General features: G+C 53.1%; 1 protein-coding gene across 1 annotated transcript in view; it reads left to right on the forward strand.

The window, feature by feature from the left end:
* STK11 (serine/threonine kinase 11) overlaps positions 1–18,777 on the forward strand; it is a 74,062-nt gene that overhangs the window by 54,453 nt on the left and 832 nt on the right. The window contains exons 9-10 of the mRNA XM_054013620.1: positions 3,068–3,261; positions 15,274–15,508. Coding sequence (XP_053869595.1) covers positions 3,068–3,261; positions 15,274–15,482 — 403 coding nt within the window. The 3' untranslated portion in view covers positions 15,483–15,508. The remainder of the gene's footprint in view (positions 1–3,067; positions 3,262–15,273; positions 15,509–18,777) is intronic.

Raw genomic sequence — 18,777 nt, forward strand, 5'->3', positions numbered from 1 at the left:
CCGTGAAACCCCACATCTGCCATTGCTCCTCTGAGAACCATCTTCAAACTCTTGGCCTGAAAAGCTGCCAGTGCGAATTACTTAAAATGCTGACCCAGTGCACCAGACACTTCAAAGAGGCAATTTCCACGGTCTCCGGTATAACTGCTTGTCTGCCTTGTCCACCCGCGCCCCAAAAAACAGGACTAGGAAATGATTCTACCATTGGATAAGAAGCAGTGATACATACATTTAAAATGACAGCAGTCTTAGGAGCGAAAAGATCAAACCCCTTTTTCATGGGGAGGGGGGAGAATCGTTCTAGACAGATCATATTAAAACTTGAATCCATTTCCCCTTCAGGCTGCTTCATAACTTTATTTTCAACCATGTTCACAAAGCTGGGTTTTGAACAAGGTTTGCTCCTCCTTTGAATACCGATTGGTCCGTCCCGGTAGAACGAGAGACGTGTGTGAAAATGTAATTAACTGCTTGTTTTCACTGGACAGGTTTGCTAAAACCTCACATTTTTTAGGCTTACTCTCTAACCAGCTTAAGTCTTTAACCCAATCATGATTGCATTTGTGTTGTGGAGGAGATCTATGTTCCAACTTAATTCCAGGTCGGGGCGGTGGGGGGGGATTTAAAACAAAACAGGATGGCATACGTTTCCAAGAGCCCATTCTGGAGCTCTCCCGTCCCCTTTGACCAGTTCAAATCCATCCCAGGTTGGTAGTAGCCAAAACCTGTTTCTAATGTCTACATATGTGACCAAGTAGCTAAGCATTCATATTGCACCTGGTACTACTTGGGGCGGCTCCAGGCACCAGCGCACCACGCGCGCACCTGGGGCGGCTCCAGGCACGGGGGGCAGCCTGCCGGTCGCTGTGAGGGCGGCAGTCAGACTGCCTTCAGCGGCATGCCTGCGGGAGGTCTGCCGGTCCCGCGGCAATTCAGCGGCGGGTATGCTGAAGCTGTGGGACTGGCGGACCTCCCGCAGGTAACGCGGATTCGGCGGCATGCCAGCGGACCTCCCGCAGGCGCGCTGCTAAAAGCCGCCTGACTGCTGTGTTGGGGCGGTAGAAAACATAGAGCCGCCCCTGGCAGCAGCCTCAGAAAAAGACCAGAGCACTGAATGGGAGATGAAGGCAGAACTCATGGACCCACCACATCAGGACTGAGGCACGTTGGTGGAAAATGGGGTGTAGCGTGGAGGTGGGGGGGCTCGTGCTGCCCATTCTATACCCGTTCTGTGGGTAGAGAACATAGTCTCTGACTTAAAGCAGCACCTTTCATGAGCCCTAAAGAGACGCTAATAGGCTGGAGGAGAAATCGTATAGTTTCATTAGACCAGATCCGCTTACGATGACAAATTGATCAAAGCGTCCTTTCACAGCAAGTGAGGGGCACCTCCCTGCTATTCACAGGCAGCCCCTGATAAACAGCACAGTTGTCTTTACCAAGCTAGTGCTGGGAAGGATTGGCTTTCATGGATTAATTACCATTCAGCTGATGGCACAAAAGCAGGGGTTTAATATTTAATGCTGGGATAGCAGCCCATCAGGGGACCCAGCTGCTCTACACCCGACACTCCTTGGGTGAGAATGCTTTGAACTCCCCTATCACTTCCTGTGTGTGGGATCACCCTCCTGGGCAAAGCCCACAGAACTGCCTGTTGAAACGGGGAGGACGTGCTGCTCTGCATGCCAGATTTGAAGCCGCCCAGCAGCATGATTCACACAGGATGTTGGACGAAGCAATTGGATGACCAAAGCCTGACCTTCTGAATGTTTAATCCATAGGCATTGATCCTTCAGGCTGGTGGGGTCATCAGGGTGCATGATTGGGGGAACAGGCACTTGTTACGGAGAGCTGAATGTGTGAAGGCTGGGGAAGGCATGTCAGAGAAACCTGCATGCTGAAGACTCCATGAATTGTTCTAGGCAAATGGTATTTGGAATGTAGTTGAGAACCCAAGTGCATTGGATTACTCTGTGCTGTAGATTAGGTGTACAGGGACTCCAATGATACTTCTAGGAAACGTTTTTTTAACTCGGCTGCACAGCCCTGAGAGCTGTACAGGAGTATGTCTGTTATAGGGCAGTGAAAAATGGGAAAGGCCACCCATCTGGCTCCTGAGATATTGACGTAATGCAAGACCGTTAGACTCTTGATCTGATTAATAATGGCATTTGGCGCTGAGATTCTTCTCTGGGCAGATGGCAAGTTAGAACAGCACTATGGGTGATGGATGAAATGGTGGTAGAATTCCAACAAGACAGGGGTGAGGTGGAAGGATAAAATATTAAGGGACTTTGCCATGATCCCACTGAATATTGCCATAAAGGGGGAGATTGGGGTTAAGATCCATAGCCCTTAAACTCATAGGCTGCAAGTTCACTTTTCTTCCTGTTATGCTGTTTTATGACTCTCTAAAGCTGGGAGAAAGTGCTGGATTCTTAGCACTAAAGACAAAAATCTGTCTGTCCACAGATCAGGTACAGCTCAGAGAGCAGCAGTGAGTGCCGGCTTCCCTCACACTGCTCAGTGCCACCCCTGCTGTTGAGAAGCCCCCTGTATATATGCAGTGGCGGTAATTCATTCGCTATGTTCATTCAGGCCAGGTTGGAATCGGTGAGCGAGAGGCGAAAGGCTTCGTATCCTATTTCTGGTCCCCTGAGCCATCCTATTGTGGGGATTTGTCATGGTCATGTGTATCTAGCGGTTTATAGCCATTGCTGCAATAACGCAGGAGATGGCTTTGTAGATCCATCAGAGGTTCTCCTTAGCTCAACGGCAGTCCGTGGCCTGGGTGCCCTCAGGAGTGGCGCGCTCACCTCGTACTTTATTTCCTGCCGCAGAGCAGCGGAGACGAGAGGCCCCAGGATTCACCTTTTTTTGCCACTGGCCTCCCCAGACTATGCCCTATGGTGAAGCCTACGAGGGGGAAAAAAACAGTGCAAGATGTTTTCAATTAATTAAAAAAACCCACATAGCTCTGATATGATTGGTAGGGGGCACCTCAGACTCTTGGGGCTTCCTGTCGAAAGGGAGACCATTGAAACTCTGTGCCTTGGACTCTTTGCAGCTGGTTTCGTAAGAAACATACTCAGGCAGAGGCTCTGGTCCCCATACCTCCTAGCCCAGAGACAAAGGATAGGTGGAGGAGTATGACGGTGGTGCCTTATCTGGAAGATCTCCATGGCTACAATGAGGAAGAGGATGATGACTTGTATGACATTGAAGATGATATCATCTACACTCAGGACTTCACAGTACCAGGTAAGCAAGAGGAAGGGGATGGGATGGGGGAGGGGGAGGTAACGTTTCAGGCCAATTTTAAAACCTTCCGGAGAGAAAACATGGTTTGAATGGCCAAATGCTTTCAGTAGCTGAGAAGCCTGTTGATTATTAGATGATGCACGATCTTTGAGCCAGCCATAGTGATCCGGATGCATCGGTCCTTGATTTCTTAAATAGGATACCCTTTCCAATTTCCTTCATTGCATCCAGTAATAGCCGCTACCCGCTGGATTTTATTGTTCAGCATGCTTCATTCCACAGCCAATTTTACAAGACCATCTCAAAGTTATTCTGAAGCCCGGTATAATGACGCCGTATTCATAGCAGATGGCGTACTTGTGGGTGGGGGAGGGGACATTGAGAGAGTTATGCTTAACTTTCAGCTTTGTTGCAGCTTATTTTCCCCTGCCCCCGTCTCTGAAACTGTCTAGTTACAGAATTGCCTTACAGGAAAAAAATCTCAAATTCTAAAAATCGGTAAAGAGCTTGAGATCTTCAGAGCCAGATAGTCAATTTAACCATGCAACTCCCGCTGATCAGTGGGAATTGTGTAGTTGAATACCCCCAGTTGGCTTTGGAAATGTCAATGACTGGGTGCATATAAATCCTGAAACTTGGTTGGAGAGAAAGAAACGAAGGCTATGTTGAGAGCCGGCAGGCCAAGGCACTGGGAGGGCACAGTACAAAGGCTTGGCTTGATCACTTTCTTTCTTAACACCAGCAGCGATCAAATTAGTTGCTCAACCTCCTTGCTCCTATTTTACCTGTTTAATAAATTACAAACTATGTACGATAAATGTCTGTCAGTTGCCCCCTTGTCTTCATTCTGCTTCATCCAGGTATGGATGGTCTGATAGTGACTTTGCAAGGAGAGGGTACAGGAGATGACTTCCTCTACGACAAGGTGATCCTAAGTGTCTGAGGATAGGTCATCTCTGCTCTTGGGAAGACTTCCAGCTCCTGGGGTGTAGGATTGCCAGACTGAGCCAAATTCTCATGGACTTCAGTAGGGTCAGAGATGACCTGTGCCTGCCGATAGTGGGGAGACAGAGGGAGGGCAGCTGGCTTCAGCAGTCTTACTGAGTATGCTCAGTACAAGCCAAGCAGCAAACCGGGGGGCACATGACCCCACATGCGCCCCCTCCCACGTCTCCTCTGAGTAGGGTATGAATAAAGGTGAGATCAGTGTCCTCAATGCAGAAGCTAGACCTTAGGACAAACTGTGCCTCGGCTCCTTGATCAGATTGTGGGTCCTTCCTGACTGCGTGTGATCCGGGAACTCATCCCTGGGAGCTCAGAGTGCCGTGAAGGCAACCCTGGCAACTTTTAGCTTTGAGTGGCCTATGCATTTAAAGGCGTAGGGTAATAACCCAGCCCTAGGTTGACCTCTCTGGCAGCTACGTACCCAAGATTTTCCTTTGTTTGCTGCTGCCTTGGCAAGTGATCAAAGTGAGCTAAGCCGGCAGTGTCTTAGCTCCTTGTAAAATCCCCCCCAGAGGAGTGTCCATGCAAACGTCCAGTCAAGTGGACGTGTACTTGGGCAAGGTGGAGCCTGGCTTTCCAAGACTAAGGGAGTTTCATCAGAGTGAAATTTTTCAAGTGCTGGTTCCCCTGTGACAATCGGTCATTCCTAATAACTAGGCTTTCTAATAAGGACTTGTGTACCAGTACCAGCTGGGCAAACCGCAGAGCTCTCAACACCTTGAGAAGTTCTGATTAGTCTGAAGGCTGCATTCTCTCCCATTGTCCTCACGCTCCACCAGTACCATTGACCAATGTTTGGGGTCTAGAAAGGTGACCATTCACTAAGCCAGGGCTTCCTTGGGTATCTTTATGGAGGCTCTTTCAGTTCCATGTAAAAACTTGGTAGGCTCCTGAAACTGCCTCCTCTCTAGAGCCTTTCTAACAGCAGGCGTGGTGGGGAGGAGAGAAGAGAATTTGCCAGAATATTTCCTGTACTGTCTGGGACCTGGAACAGGGATTCTGCTGACGCCTCCTCTGTTCCTTTGAGGGTCCTTATGAGGCTGCAGTCAGTGTTTTCAAACCTGGAAGCCTAAAGCTGGGTCCCTATAGCCATATTTAGATACCTACACAAGGGACCTGATTTTTGAGACACACCCAGCAGCTCCAACAGGAGCCTGACTTGAGGCAGCCAGGTTTGAAATTCTTGGCCAATATTTTCTTCCCCCTAACTCCTGCCTGTGTCTGATGGGGCCACATGCTCCCGTGGCAGCCCTTGGAGGACTAGAGCAGTGAATGGTGGGAATCGGAGCCCCCACTTTCCCCTCTTCCCACCCAGCTCTCTTCCTCCTCGACAGAGAAGTTGAATCGTGTGAATTTAGTCCCTAAATTAGCGTTTCTTCTCCCTGATGGATCTGTTGTACTTCACACCAGCCGAGCGAAGGGCCCACCGTGCCGAGCTCCTTGGGCCATCACTGCCCAGGGTCCAGTGTAGAGAATAAGCGTCTCTTTCTAACCACGGTCTGTTGCTTTCCTGTGCATTCCCCAGGTTCAGAGGAGGCAGCTGAGGCAGGGCTTAGAGAGGCCAGAGCAGAGCAGATGAGGGAACTTGCCGAGCCAGTTGGAGAGGAAGCTGAGCTGCCGGCGGACGGGAACGTTGAAGAGGAATTCGGAGTTTAGCCTAGTTTGCTACAGCTACCGGAGAGAACAGATAGTTGCGTTTATGCTTGAACTATAGCGTTGGCTTGGAATCTCCTAACTTCTCCGCGCCCCAGCAGGATCTTTCCTGCCACTAACAGGGCACCATTACTGTAAAAAAGCCACACATCTGTTCCAGGAGGGAGTCTGCTCCTTTTGTTAAACAAAGATTAGCCATAAGGTTCCAGAGTGCAGGTGACCTGAGAGAGAACCAGCATTGAAGGTCCCAATGGCACTTGCTGTGACTACTGCATACCCTAACCAGCCTTGCGCCCTCTTAGTTAGTTCTGTCGATAGGTTGCTACAGTGAAACGCTGCAGTTGGCTATTTTGAGTCTTATTTTTAATACAGAAGCTTTTTTTAAAACAAAGTTTATCGGGAGTCAAGTGCTGAAAGGTTTGTTTAATCCGGGTATCTGTTGCCACCGCGGGAGACCAAGCCCCTCGCTGACTGGCAGCTCCATCTTGTGCTGCTTTGATTGCTTTCTGTACAGCCCCCACGCCGCCTGGGCCCCCTGGCTCACTAATTCTTACTGCCTAACCCTGAAGTATTTCTGGGTTCCCCTCCCTGTTGTCACCCCAGCTGAGATACTGAAGAATTTCTCGTTCCTTTACAGTTCGGTGCTGTAAAAGGTACAGCTCTGCGTACGTGTGCGGCTGTAGAGAGCAATCCCACGTTAACATGTTCACAGGGATGGCCCGTGCTCCGGTTCCGGTCACGCACAAGTCTGCAGAACCTCCCTGAGCCAGGCTGGAGTGCTGAGTTCCTTTTCTGTACGGAGGCAAGAGAGGTCATGGCCCTGTGGTTCCTTCTGTGGTGCACAGCAGGGCACGTAAGGTTGCCTCTGTTCAGTGCAAGTAAAGCCAAGCACTAGGCGTAGGCTCTGCACTGAGCGGCGATAAGCCTCAAGCCCCCAAGTCTAGAATATGTCTGAGGAGACGCGGTCTTAAGTGCAGCCCCCCCTGCTAATGTGCCTCTTAGTTCTGCCAGTCCTCCTAGGCTTCCTACCTGCTGTAAGATAGGAGTTGCTTCGGGTACAACTGCACTGGTGCTTACATACAGACCGCCGCCGTGTGCCTGCCAGAAGCTGGTTTGATCCAAGTTTGGGTACATGACTAGCCACCCAGAGGACAAGCCCTCCCGGCCCCTAGGTGTTTGCACAGGTAGCCCCAGCGTCCGCCTGGCCACTGCGGCTGCACTTTTAGCATGCTAGGTCGATCGGATCTAGGGTGCAGACATCAAGCTGGAGGTGTGCGTTCCATCTCTGGTAGACGTGTAGATGTACACTGAGTGGCTGCGCAGCAGGGACTCAGGTCTGCGGTCCCCGTACTCAGCACTCTTTACCTTGCATGTGCAGCACCTTGCGCTGGGCAGGGCTGCGCCTCCATCAGCGCTATCCTGACAGCAGCGTTCCTCCACTCATCTCAGCGGATGTTATGCCCTCGGCAGGCAGGTGCTTTGTAACAAGGGACGATTGTAGCTGGAGCAGCCATCTCTGCTATTATGTGCTTCTGATGCAAACAGCATTTAAACCCAAATAAGAGCTGTCACTCACCAAGCTGACATGCAAATTACTGAAAGATGTTTGGAGTTCTCTTGCATGCTTTGTACGTCTTCAGAGGGATAGAGTGCTCTGGTTAATAGCAGCTGCACGGAGCAGCACTCACTGCAATTACCTGGGTGTGGTAACACATCTTCTGTTGTATTAAGACTTGGGTGTTGATGTTCCTAGAACCTCAGTTACCTAAAGAACAGTTGTACAGGGGTAATCAGATTGCTGGCGCAGGAAAGCGCCGTGTGAGCGTCTGCCTGAAACGCCCCATCCCTGACTGCTCAGCTGTTGGAGAGATGCCTCTGCTGAAATAAAGGGCACAGTTCCTTCCTGATTAATATGTTACAGACCCTTCTCAAGTCAAACAAATGAGCTATGGCTTGGCTCCTCCTGTGTGTGTGACCTACAAAGGTTGGAAGGCAAAGTACATACAGACCGCCGCCGTGTGCCTGCCAGAAACTGGTTTGATCCAAGTTTGGGTACATGACTAAAGAGACCTACTTCCCACTGTATCCCGTGGCTTCTGATCAGTCCCTCCGAGGGATGGTCAGTCCACAGGGCTCCCTCATAGCCATCCCTATTTGAAGGGTCTTAAGGCAATTATAATGGTACCAGTGAACTGGGATACGGTGAAACTGCATGTACAGGGAAGCCGCTTTAAAGGGTTGGATATTTGGTGTACGTTTTTAACAATGAATAATTAACCATTGGAACAGTTCACCAGGGTCTCCATCACTGAGAATTTTTAAATCAAGATTGGGTGTTTTTTTTTTTCTAAATGATCTGCCCTAGGACTTATTTGGGGAAGTTCTGTGGCCTTTGTCAGACACAGGAGGTCAGACTAGATGATCACATTGGTCCCTTCCGGCCGTGGCATCTGTGAACTTGTAACATGCAGATTGCAGTTCCGGTGAGTGAAACCTTCCCTAGGAATGGATGTTTGGGGAGCAGGAGGGAGAGGACAAGCTGGACTGTGTGTGTGTGTGTGTTCCCGAAATCAAGGGACAGCTTGCAAAGAGAACAGATTATCTTCCCTTCCCAGCCTCATGAACTCCGCTCTGCTTTGCCAGCCTTCACTTTTTAAGAGCGAAATTCCATTAAAATAGAAAACTTGCAAATGACTCTGATCAATTGAGCTGTGGTTCCATCGGGCAGCAGAGCGAGCGAAGTGACTCATAGGCGGGGGTGGGAGCTCTGTTGGGGGAGGAGGGAGGGAGCCTCATTAAACCTTACATTGATCAGAGGAAGAAGGGGCTTTAACAATGTGCTGTATTTTTGAAGGGTTCTTTAAAGATTTATGCTGCTCTGCAAAGAGCTTTAAACATGGTGTCCCTCGCTCAATATCTGTTAAACGTCTCCTCGGAGGAAATTGCTGGAGAGAGCATGTTATGGTGTCTGGCACATCACAAACCATCACTTCCAGAGGTGTCCGCCTTTTTCAACTCCAGGGGCGACATTAAGTGAGGTTAGGGATCCTGCTTGCTGGCTTTGTCTCAAAACTTCAGGTTAAAGGGGATGCGCCCTACGTCCTCCATCCCCCATTGTTAACCCTCTTCAGTCTGAACTGCAATCTGTGGTTCATGCAGAGACAAATGGCCGCTGTGTGTGTGTGTTTGTTTGTTTGTTTGTTTTCACGCCCTGACATCCAGGAAGGGGCTGGAAAATGAAGCCGAGACTAGAGTCTAAAAATAAGTGTCAAGTGTTTGCAAAAGTATATTTCTGTCCTTTGTGTACATGCGCACAGCCGGTTCGAAAGTACTTTGCGAAAGAGGCGTTTTCATTTGAAACCGCTCTTGTATCTGTGAGCTGGACCGAATGATTGGCAAGCCCGAAAGGTGGCAAGGACAAACACGCACGCTCTCCGTGGCTGTCGTCTCTCTTTTTGTACCGCCGCTTTGCTGATAATGGGAAGGCAGAATAATGCTTGTTCTAACAGCCGCAGCACAGTGGGTCACAGGCTTCCGTGTGGGCGGAAAGATGCCGAACTCCATCAAGTGTTAAATTTTTAGTTTCATTGAGAGCTGCTGACACTCAATTATTGAGGAAAGATAAAATTAGCTTTGGGGGATGTTCATGTGTGTCCCACCCCCCAAAATCCAGAGACGCTTTCTGGAATCCTTTGGGGGGCAGGGAGCCGTTGCACAAAAGACAGATGAACGAGTCAGATTTTTTTTCCAGTTGGAAGCGTTAATTGATTTGGCTGGAGTTCAGATGAACAGGGAAGGGGGGAGCTTTAAATGCTCAGCTCTGCTTTGAGCAGGGTTATTTGAGGTGCTGCAGCCACATCATTGGGGTTTGGCGAGAAGTGAGTTAAAATCCTGAATTCTCTCCGTGGGGAGGTGCGGCTGTGATACGCTGTCTGTCAGGGTGGGCCAAAGCCTACTGATTTTTTGGGGCTCCCACCGTGACACATTTGCCAGAGGGGGGTGGTGCCCAGCACTTTCTGTTGTGTGTCAGGCTGGGCCTCCCAGAATCACACACTGCTTTTGGCACAAACCGTGACCTGGGACAGCTGGGTTTCACTGTCTTCCCTGTGTGCTCCTATGCAAAGCGCTTAAACCAATGTGATCCAAAATTGGCCTCTCGGGTTGGGTGCTCACCCTGAACCTCTGGGGGCTTGATTGTCACGGAGTGCTGAGCTGGTAGCTAGAGTTCCAGCGCTGGGCCCTAATGGCTGTCAAGTTGGGCACCCAAAAGTAGTGAATTATCCCTGAAAATGTCAACATAGGCCTGAAACCGGACTCCCACAGCCTGCCCAGAATCGGAATGCAAAACAAAACCAACTTCCTGGGATGTTCTCCAGCAGGTAAGGCGGGGCATTGGGACAATGGCCTTGGATGTGAAACTGGTGCAGGAAGGACCCCTTCAGACAGGCAGTGGGCAAATGCTTGTCCAGAAATCACCCCGAGGTTAGGAGATCTCCCCCCACAGCACCAATCTTCAGTCTTAAATGGGCTGCTGTAGAGAAGTGGGTCTCAATCTCTTCCAGAGCAGGACACCTGTGCCCCCCAAATCATATGTAGCCAAAATCTAGCCGGGAGCCTCCACCCCATTGGACGATACGAGGGAAAGGGAGAGTGGTTGCAACCTCCTGACTGGCCCTGCTCTAGGGTATTTGTCTTGCTAAAAAATCAAGCTAATGAACTGCAGCAGGAGGAAGAGCAAAAACCATTTTGCTCTGAATGGTGTTCTCCACTCTGTGCTCCCTCCGCAGAGAAAACAAAAGGGCTAGTCCATGCTAGTGTGACTGGGGCCTTCCCTGCTTTACGTCCCTTCTAGAGCCACAGGCCGTGGTTTCCACATCACTCTCTCTGGCAACTGCTATTGTGGCTGTGATAGCAAGGAGCTAAACCTGCTTCTGACAGCCGTAGATTTGTAAGGCCATGATGCTGTTCTAGTCTGATCTCCGGCGAACGGAGCCCGGGGACCTTCATTCGGTCATTCCTGCCTCAGGCCCATATCCTGGGGTTGAGCTCAAAGTGTCTCTCTTAGAAAGAAACGTCCAATCTTGATTTAAGGCTTCAAGGGATGGCAAATCCGCCACGTTCCCAGGTCAGATGTTCCCGTGGGTAATACCTCTCACTGTTAACACACACCTAATTCTAGCCTGGATTTGGCTAGCTTGTGCTTCCAGCTCTTGGATCATGGCATGCTTTTGTATGCTATCACATTCCCTCTTCTGTGTCAGAGCCTCTGCGTGGGTTCTGCCATCCCTTGCCGTGTGGGCACCCCCCCTCCATGCCGTGCCATGTGAAAGGCAAATGCTGGGGTTGGGGGAAGGCAGGCTGGATGCATTCCCTGCATGGCAGTGAGAGCAATACAGTGCAATGTGCAGGCCCGTGGCCGTTTCACTAGATTAATCTGCATGCACGTTCAAGGGAAAGAAAAGAAGTGTGTGTGTGTGTGTGTGTGTGTGTGTGTGTGTGTCGGAGCAAAGCGTCCCCTCCCGCGCTTCATGGCTTATTGCTACCAATGAATGCTCTGAGATCATAGAATCATAGAAGACTAGGGCAGAAAGAGACCTCAAGAGGTCATCTAGTCCAACCCCCTGCTCAAAGCAGGACCAACCCCAACTAAATCATCCCAGCCAGGGCTTTGTCAAGCCTGACCTTAAAAACCCCTAAGGATGAAGATTTCACCACCTCCCTAGGGAACCCATTCTAGTGCTTCAGCACCCTCCTAGTGAAATAGTGTTTCCTAATATCTAACCTAGACCTCCCCCACTGCAACTTGAGACCATTGCTCCTTGTTCTGTCATCTGCCACCATTGAAAACAGCCGAGCTCCATCCTCTTTGGAACCCCCCTTCAGGTAGTTGAAAGCTGCTATCAAATCCCCCCTCATTCTTCTCTTCTGCAGACTAAATAACCCCAGTTCCCTCAGCCTCTCCTCATAAATCATGTGCCCCAGAGCCTTGATCATTTTCATTGCCCTCCACTGGACTCTCCAATTTATCCACATCCTTTCTATAGTGGGGGGCCCAAAACTGGACGCAATACTCCAGATGTGGCCTCACCAATGCCGAATAGAGGGGGATAATCACTTCCCTCGATCTGCTGGCAATGCTCCTACTAATGCAGCCCAATATGCCGTTAGCCTTTTTGGCGACAAGGGCACATTGCTGACTCATAGCCAGCTTCTCGTCCACTATAATCCCCAGGTCCTTTCCTGCAGAACTGCTGCTTAGCCAGTCAGTCCCCAGCCTGTAGCAGTGGATGGGATTTTTCCGTCCTAAGTGCAGGACTCTGCACTTGTCCTTGTTGAACCTCATCAGATCTCTTTTAACCCAATCCTCCAATTGGTTTGGTCACTCTGGACCCTATCCCTACCCTCCAGCGTATCTACCTCACTCCCCAGCTTAGTGTCATCCGTGAACTTGCTGAGGATGCAATCCATCCCATCATCCAGATCTTAAATGAGGATATTGAACAAAACCACCCCCAGGACCGACCCCTGGAGCACTCTGCTTGATACCGGCTGCCAACTAGACATCAAGCCATTGATCACTACCCGTTGAGCCCGACGATCTAGCCAGCTTTCTATCCACCTTATAGTCCATTCATCCAATCCATACTTCTTTAACTTGCTGGCAAGAATATCATGGGAGACCGTATCAAAAGCTTTGCTAAAGTCAAGTTACATCACATCCACCGCTTTCCCCATATCCACAGAGCCAGTTATCTCATCACAGAAGGCAATCAGGTTGGTCAGGCATGACTTGCCCTTGGTGAATCCATGTTGACTGTTCCTGATCACTTTCCTCTCCTCCAAGTGCTTCAAAATGGATTCCTTGAGGACCTGCTCCATGATTTTTCCAGGGCCTGAGGTGAGGTTGACTGGTCTGTAGTTCCCCAGATTCTCCTTCTTCCCTTTTCTAAGGATGGGCGCTATATTTGCCTTTTTCCAGTTGCTATGAGTTTTCAAAGATAATGGCCAGCGGCTCTACAACCACATCAGCCAACTCCCTCAGCACCCTCGGATGCATTAGATCCGTCTCCATGGACTTGTGCATGTCCAGCTTTTCTAAATGACTTTTTTCCACCTGCCATGAGGATTTGAAATGCCTACCACTGGAATACATGTTAAAGCCTGTGCAGTAGTGGGGGGCAGGCAGGGGAGATCAGAGCGAAGTCAAGGGGGAGGGGGGATTTGCAGACCTGTTGGGGGGAGAGGCAACCTGCTCACGGGCTTATGAGGTAATACACTGCCCTGTGGGAAATTTGGGGTTGGCACAGGCTGGACACATGCCCGGGTGTGGCAGAATGCACTGTGCTGCCCTTGGGCAACCCTTCTCTCTGGGGTTTGGACGCTTTGGTGGGTGTCCTATGCCTGGCGTAGTAAAATTCCTGAGCTGTCCAGCCTGCCCCAGTGTGTGGACATGCAGCCTCAGACGGAGCTGTAGCCAGGTGAGGACAGGGCCACCCTTCTGGGAGCGATGTGCATTGCAGCGCCCCCTGTTGGAGAGTCGAAGCCATTCCAGATGAACCCTTTGAGATTCCTCTCCCCCCCCCCCCCCACCCCCATGGAAACTACAACTCCTCCCTCCTCCCCCATCTGTCACTCCCCTCCTTACCGGGGGGCTCGGCTGAGGTGGGGTGATGGTTGGCGCAAGCATAGTGCTGACGTGACACGGCCTTGGCGGGGAAAGGATCTGCGCATCCTTTTAAAGAAAATTACACATAATCGCCTCCCAGCCTTCGCTTCCACTCAACCCTCTGAGTCATAACTGAAGGGCCCTGGAGCGTGACGTTCCTGCGAGATGGAAATTACCTTGGATGGGGCTGGTGGCGAGGCAGGGAGGGGGGAGAGACGAGCTATCTGACAACTCCTCTCCTCCTGAGCTCTGCATCCAACGGGGGTAGCGTGAGCAGCCCAGCGGGCATTGTACGCGTCTCAGCGCCCTGGGCCCCGCTGAGCTGGGTGGGTGTTTGCTGTTCTCGTTTAATGTCACCCCCCCAGTTCCCCGCCAAACACCCGTTACCTGAGCCGGAATGGGGCCAGGCTGTGAAATTGATTCCACTGGAAACAGTTTCTCTGCAGCGCTGAGTCACTCCTCTGAGCTGCTGCTGGGTCGCTCGGCCCTGGGGGAGGTGATCCACGATCGGGGTTCTGTAAGGCAGCTGGGGTGCAGTTCACGGCCGTGCAGAGGGGCCAGCACAAGCCCCGCCTGCCCACCCTTGGGTCATAAGTGGCACAGAGTTCCTCTGCGTGGGGGAGAATTGCATCCTCACTGAAGTCGCTCCTGCTTCGAGTTCGTGCTGCCTCTCCTGCTGCTGGGCTTACACTGGTTCCCCCCTGCGACCCTCTCCTGATCTGGGTTGCTCAGCCCCTTTTCCAGATGGGGAGCCAGCAGCTTCCCTCCCCGAGTCCCAGATGTCATGTTAGTGGCGCTCACTTTAGATGACAGAACCCGCTGCGGGAGCTCTTAGTGCATCAACCCGTCTGTCCCCTGCAGCAAGGTAGGGCTGCCTGGTTGTGCCTCGTACGCTTCCGGGATGTGGGGTTCGGCTCCTCTCAGACCCACCAGGGGGGACACAGTGAAGGGCGCGTTCCTAGCTCCGAAATGCTGCTTCCAAAGGGAGCCGCTGCAGGATGTGTGAAAGCTGGTGAGGGCAGGGCATGGGGGTAACCCAGGTTCAGCGGCCACAGGAGATCACCATGAGCCATCCAGGCTCAATGAGACCAGACTGCGGGGAACCCCTCCAGCTGGTAACAGCCTGAGCCTTGCTATACATGCGCATTTCTCTCTTAGGCACCTTGGTTTAGCTTGTGCCGACCTGGAGTTACAAACGTTATTCAGGGGAAAGTTCGTTGTGTTCCTGCCCCAAGGGGGCAGTGGGGACCGGGACCGGGCTCAAAGAAATCCCACGTGGATCACTTGATTACCTGTTCGTTCCCTCTGGGGCATTGGTCGCTGTCAGAAGACAGGATGCTGGGGTAGGTGGACCTTTGGGCTGACCCAGTACAGCTGCTCTTAGGAGGGTTAGAGGCACCAGCTCAGCTCCAGGTGTGTGCAAAAAAAAAAAAACACCACAATGTGAGTTTTGCAAACATCTGTGTCTTGGGAATCCCTTGCTCTAATGACCCCAGGCTTGGGCCACTACCCCTACCCTATGCCCCTGTGAGGAACAGCAGATGTCGAGAGAATCCCAGGAAGCGTGTGGATCTTAGCGCAACTCCCATCCTGAACTAGAGCAGAGCTGGTGTTCAGCTAAGCACGCCACCTCCCCGCCTCTGGCCCCTCTCCCACCTGCCTGACCCTGGTTCCTGCTTCCCTTCCAGGACAGGTGCCTGATGAGGAGGCCGCGCCAAACGGGCAGAACCGCGGCAAAGGGCTGCCCAAGCCGGTGTGCATGAATGGGACGGAGCCGGGACAGCTGAGCACCAAATCGAAAGCGGAGCGGCGGGCGAGCGCCTCGTCCAACCCTTCGCGCAAGGCCTGCTCTGCCAGCAGCAAGATCCGCAAGCTCTCCACCTGCAAGCAGCAGTGAGCCCGACGCGTGCGCGCTCTTCACAGGTACGCGGCCTGCGCCGCCCGTAGGCAATGGGGGGTGACCGGCAAACCCCCCCCGCAGCCTCCCCCTCGTCGGGGAGGGAGGAGCTGTCTGAGTACGGCCAAGCCTGCTGGGGGTTACGAGCAGTGCAGCTCCTGGGGGGAGGAGGGAGCTGGCTGATTTGCTTCCTCCCCCAATGATGTGGGGGGGCCCCTCTATGCGGGTGTCTCCATCTGCCATGGCCAAGCTCTGAGGGAAGCAGCACCCCGGGCAGGGACACCCCAGCCCCGCCATTGCAGCTGTGTCCCGGCGGCCCAGGGCGCTGGGGGCTCTGCCCTTCGCAGGGCTGGTCGCAGCTGTTGGAAGCCAAAGGGAGGGGCAGCGTCCATTGCCCTTCGGGTGTGGGGGGCAGGGATGGTACCACTCCGCTCTCATTGCCGGCACCCGGGTCCCACAGTGATGGAACCGGGCCGAGAACCTGCCTCCATTTGCACCAGCCTGCCTGTCCTGCTCCCTCCTGGGCTAGGAGCAGTGGGTCAGACTCGAGCAAAACACCCTCTCAGGTTCCCGTGACCTGAATCCCAACCACGCGCACACCCCCAGCTGCCACCCCCCCTTGCTTCCTGAGGAAGTGGCCAGTTCAGCTAGCTGCGATTAGCAGGCCCAGGGTGAATGGGACTCAACAAGGCAACTGCAGAGCGGCGCTGCCCAAGGTGCACAGGAAACCCTGGGGGACAGTGGAAGGCCCATCGTATTCACCCCTGGAGAACCTCCACTGTCCCCACACCCTGTGTAGCCCTGGCATATGGGCAGCGCCCTCAGGATGCCGGAAGAACGGGCTGAGTCTGCCTGTTGCCTCCAGGACGTTCCCCTTCCAGGAAGGGGTTAAGTCAGTCCCCCTCCCTGTGGCTGGTGTAGCAAGGGGGCCCCACTGAGTCCTCCTGGCCCAGGGCTCCATCCCCCAGCTGCTCCTCTGCTCAGGCAAGGTGGGTGTTGGATCCCCTGCTTTCTGCAGCCCCACCACCTGCTGCAGAAGGGGACGGGGGCAGAATGCCAAAGAGACACGTGGTCCCCAACTTCCCTCGGCTTTCCGTGGGCCTTGAGCACCGAGCTGCCCTCTGGAAACCGTGCCAAATGCACACGTCCCCGGCAGCATCTGGCTGAGCCAAGAGGGGCTGCAGCTGCTGCCGTGTGGCTGTGGGGAGGGAGTGGGCGTTGCCCTGACCCTCAGCCTTCACCCCCATGGCCTTGCCTCTGTTCCACAGGGCCGCTTCGGCAGAGCTGGTGCGTCAGAAGAAGCCTTGCCCTACGGCTGAGACGCCAGGCCAGAGCCGCTGGCATAAGCACAGAATTTGCCCCATGCCTCCCCCTGGGCTCAGGTTAAGGTCCCACCATGCTAAACCCCTATGCCCACCCCAAGGCCAGCTCCCATTACCACATGCTCACAAGTTCCCATGTCGCTGCCTCTCCTGAATAGGATTTGAGGCAGTTCGAAGGGGTCAGGGGCAGAGTGGAGCAGGACTTGCTTGAGCAAGGGGAGCTGGTGCTCCCCTGAAACGGCCGGGGCATGATGCCTCCGGGAAAGCGGCTTTAGCACCGGGGTTTGTATCTCTAATCCCAGTCGGTGGGCGCATGGGCCGGCGGCCGTGCCATCCCACTGCCCATCTCCACCGGATGATGCTTCCTGGCTGTGGTCCTCGCAAAGCTGCGGAGCCCTGCCTGCCCTCCACCCACTCCGGCAGCTCCAATACACAAGCGTAGGCAGTGCTGATTTGCTCTCGTCACACGCGCTCCATGGGGCCGGGCTGCTGGTATCTGCCTCCTGACCAGCTTTGGGGGGTGAAAAAAGCCAGGAATAAAGGCCCGTTCCTCCCCCTGCAGCTGGCAGGCCTACGTACCAGGCCCATGTGGCGACTTTAATGTTTAATTCATGGCTGGGAGTGAGTCACCTGGCGGGGAACTAGCACTGTGGGGAGAAATCTCGCTGGCTTTCCTCTCCCTCCTGCCCAGTGTCCTAGTGCTGGAGCCTTTCCCTCCCTCCACCCCCGTGCTGGAGATTGACCCTCCAGCCTGGCTAGCTCCTTGCAGTCAGATCTCAAAGCATAATGCCCCAGGGTTAATCAAAGGGGCTCGGGCAGGTTACAATCAGATTGGCGGCCACTGTCCTTCCCCTTCGGTTAACACCTGGAAACATTTAAAAACGAAACAAACCAACTCATCTGTTCCTTGCCCTTAATGGAGCTGTTTGAACTCGTTTTCCTGCTACTCATGTTGGAGAAGGAGACTAGAGCAGTGAGTTGGATCAGTGTGATTGGGGAGGGGCCTAGTGCCCCCTCTAGGATGGGGGCTCCTGGCGTGCCAGGCATTGCCCCTTCCCTGCCTATAATCTCCATAGACAAGGCAGCTAATGAGAGGAAGGAAGGTTGGTTATCCCCATTGTGCAGCTGAGGCCAGGGAGGTGCATGTGGTCACAGGGAGAGTTGGTGGCAGAATCGAACCGAGGGCTCATTAACCACGTGGTCAGGCTCCTACCCTGCCTTGCTCTGGTTCTCCTGCAGGCTGGCGCTGCCGGGGGCGGGTGGAAGAGTGTCTTCTGCTGGTGGTTTGAACAGGGATGTTTCTCATCACTGGGGGGTTCATAGTCTTTTTTTTTTTTTTTTTTTTTAACAAAATCTAATTCTGTGTCATAATTAGACCCGACCCTCCCCCATCTGATTTAACCCCCTAGCTGTGAGGCAGAAAACCCCGCTAGCCCTGTTTTACAGAACAGGCACAGAGCCCGTGCTCACGCCACAGAGTCAGGGTGCCTGGGTGCTAGTCCCAACTCTGCCACTGGCCTGCTGGGCGACCCTGGGCATGTCACTTCTCCTTTCTGTGCCTCAGTGTCCCCACCTTGACCACCTTGAAGTGCTGGGAGAGACTGACGGCTGAAAGGTGTGATGGACGCACAGGATATTTTATAGGGCTGGGGGAAGGGGCTCCTGCCCTGGCCTGGAGGGGGCTGCCCTAGCTGTGGTCCCCTGATCACCCACCCACCCGTTCCTGGGGCTCGGTGTGGGGCTCACCCTCGGCACTGCGGGGGCGTCTTAGTGAGAGCCGGCCTCTGGAAGGAGTGTCTAGGGGTACCTCTTCACTGCACACCGAATCTGGCTGGGTTAAACCCAGCAGTATAGGCAGTGGGATGCTCAGATCCAGGCCTCTCACCGGCTTTCAGCCCAGACAGCTACACGGCGTGAGCCAGAGACCCCAGCGCCACCGTTTTTTCTTTGCTGTGTCCGCGTTCCTTTGAAGG

This window comes from Malaclemys terrapin, chromosome 24 (genome assembly GCF_027887155.1).
Source record: "Malaclemys terrapin pileata isolate rMalTer1 chromosome 24, rMalTer1.hap1, whole genome shotgun sequence".
Taxonomy (NCBI): domain Eukaryota; kingdom Metazoa; phylum Chordata; order Testudines; family Emydidae; genus Malaclemys; species Malaclemys terrapin.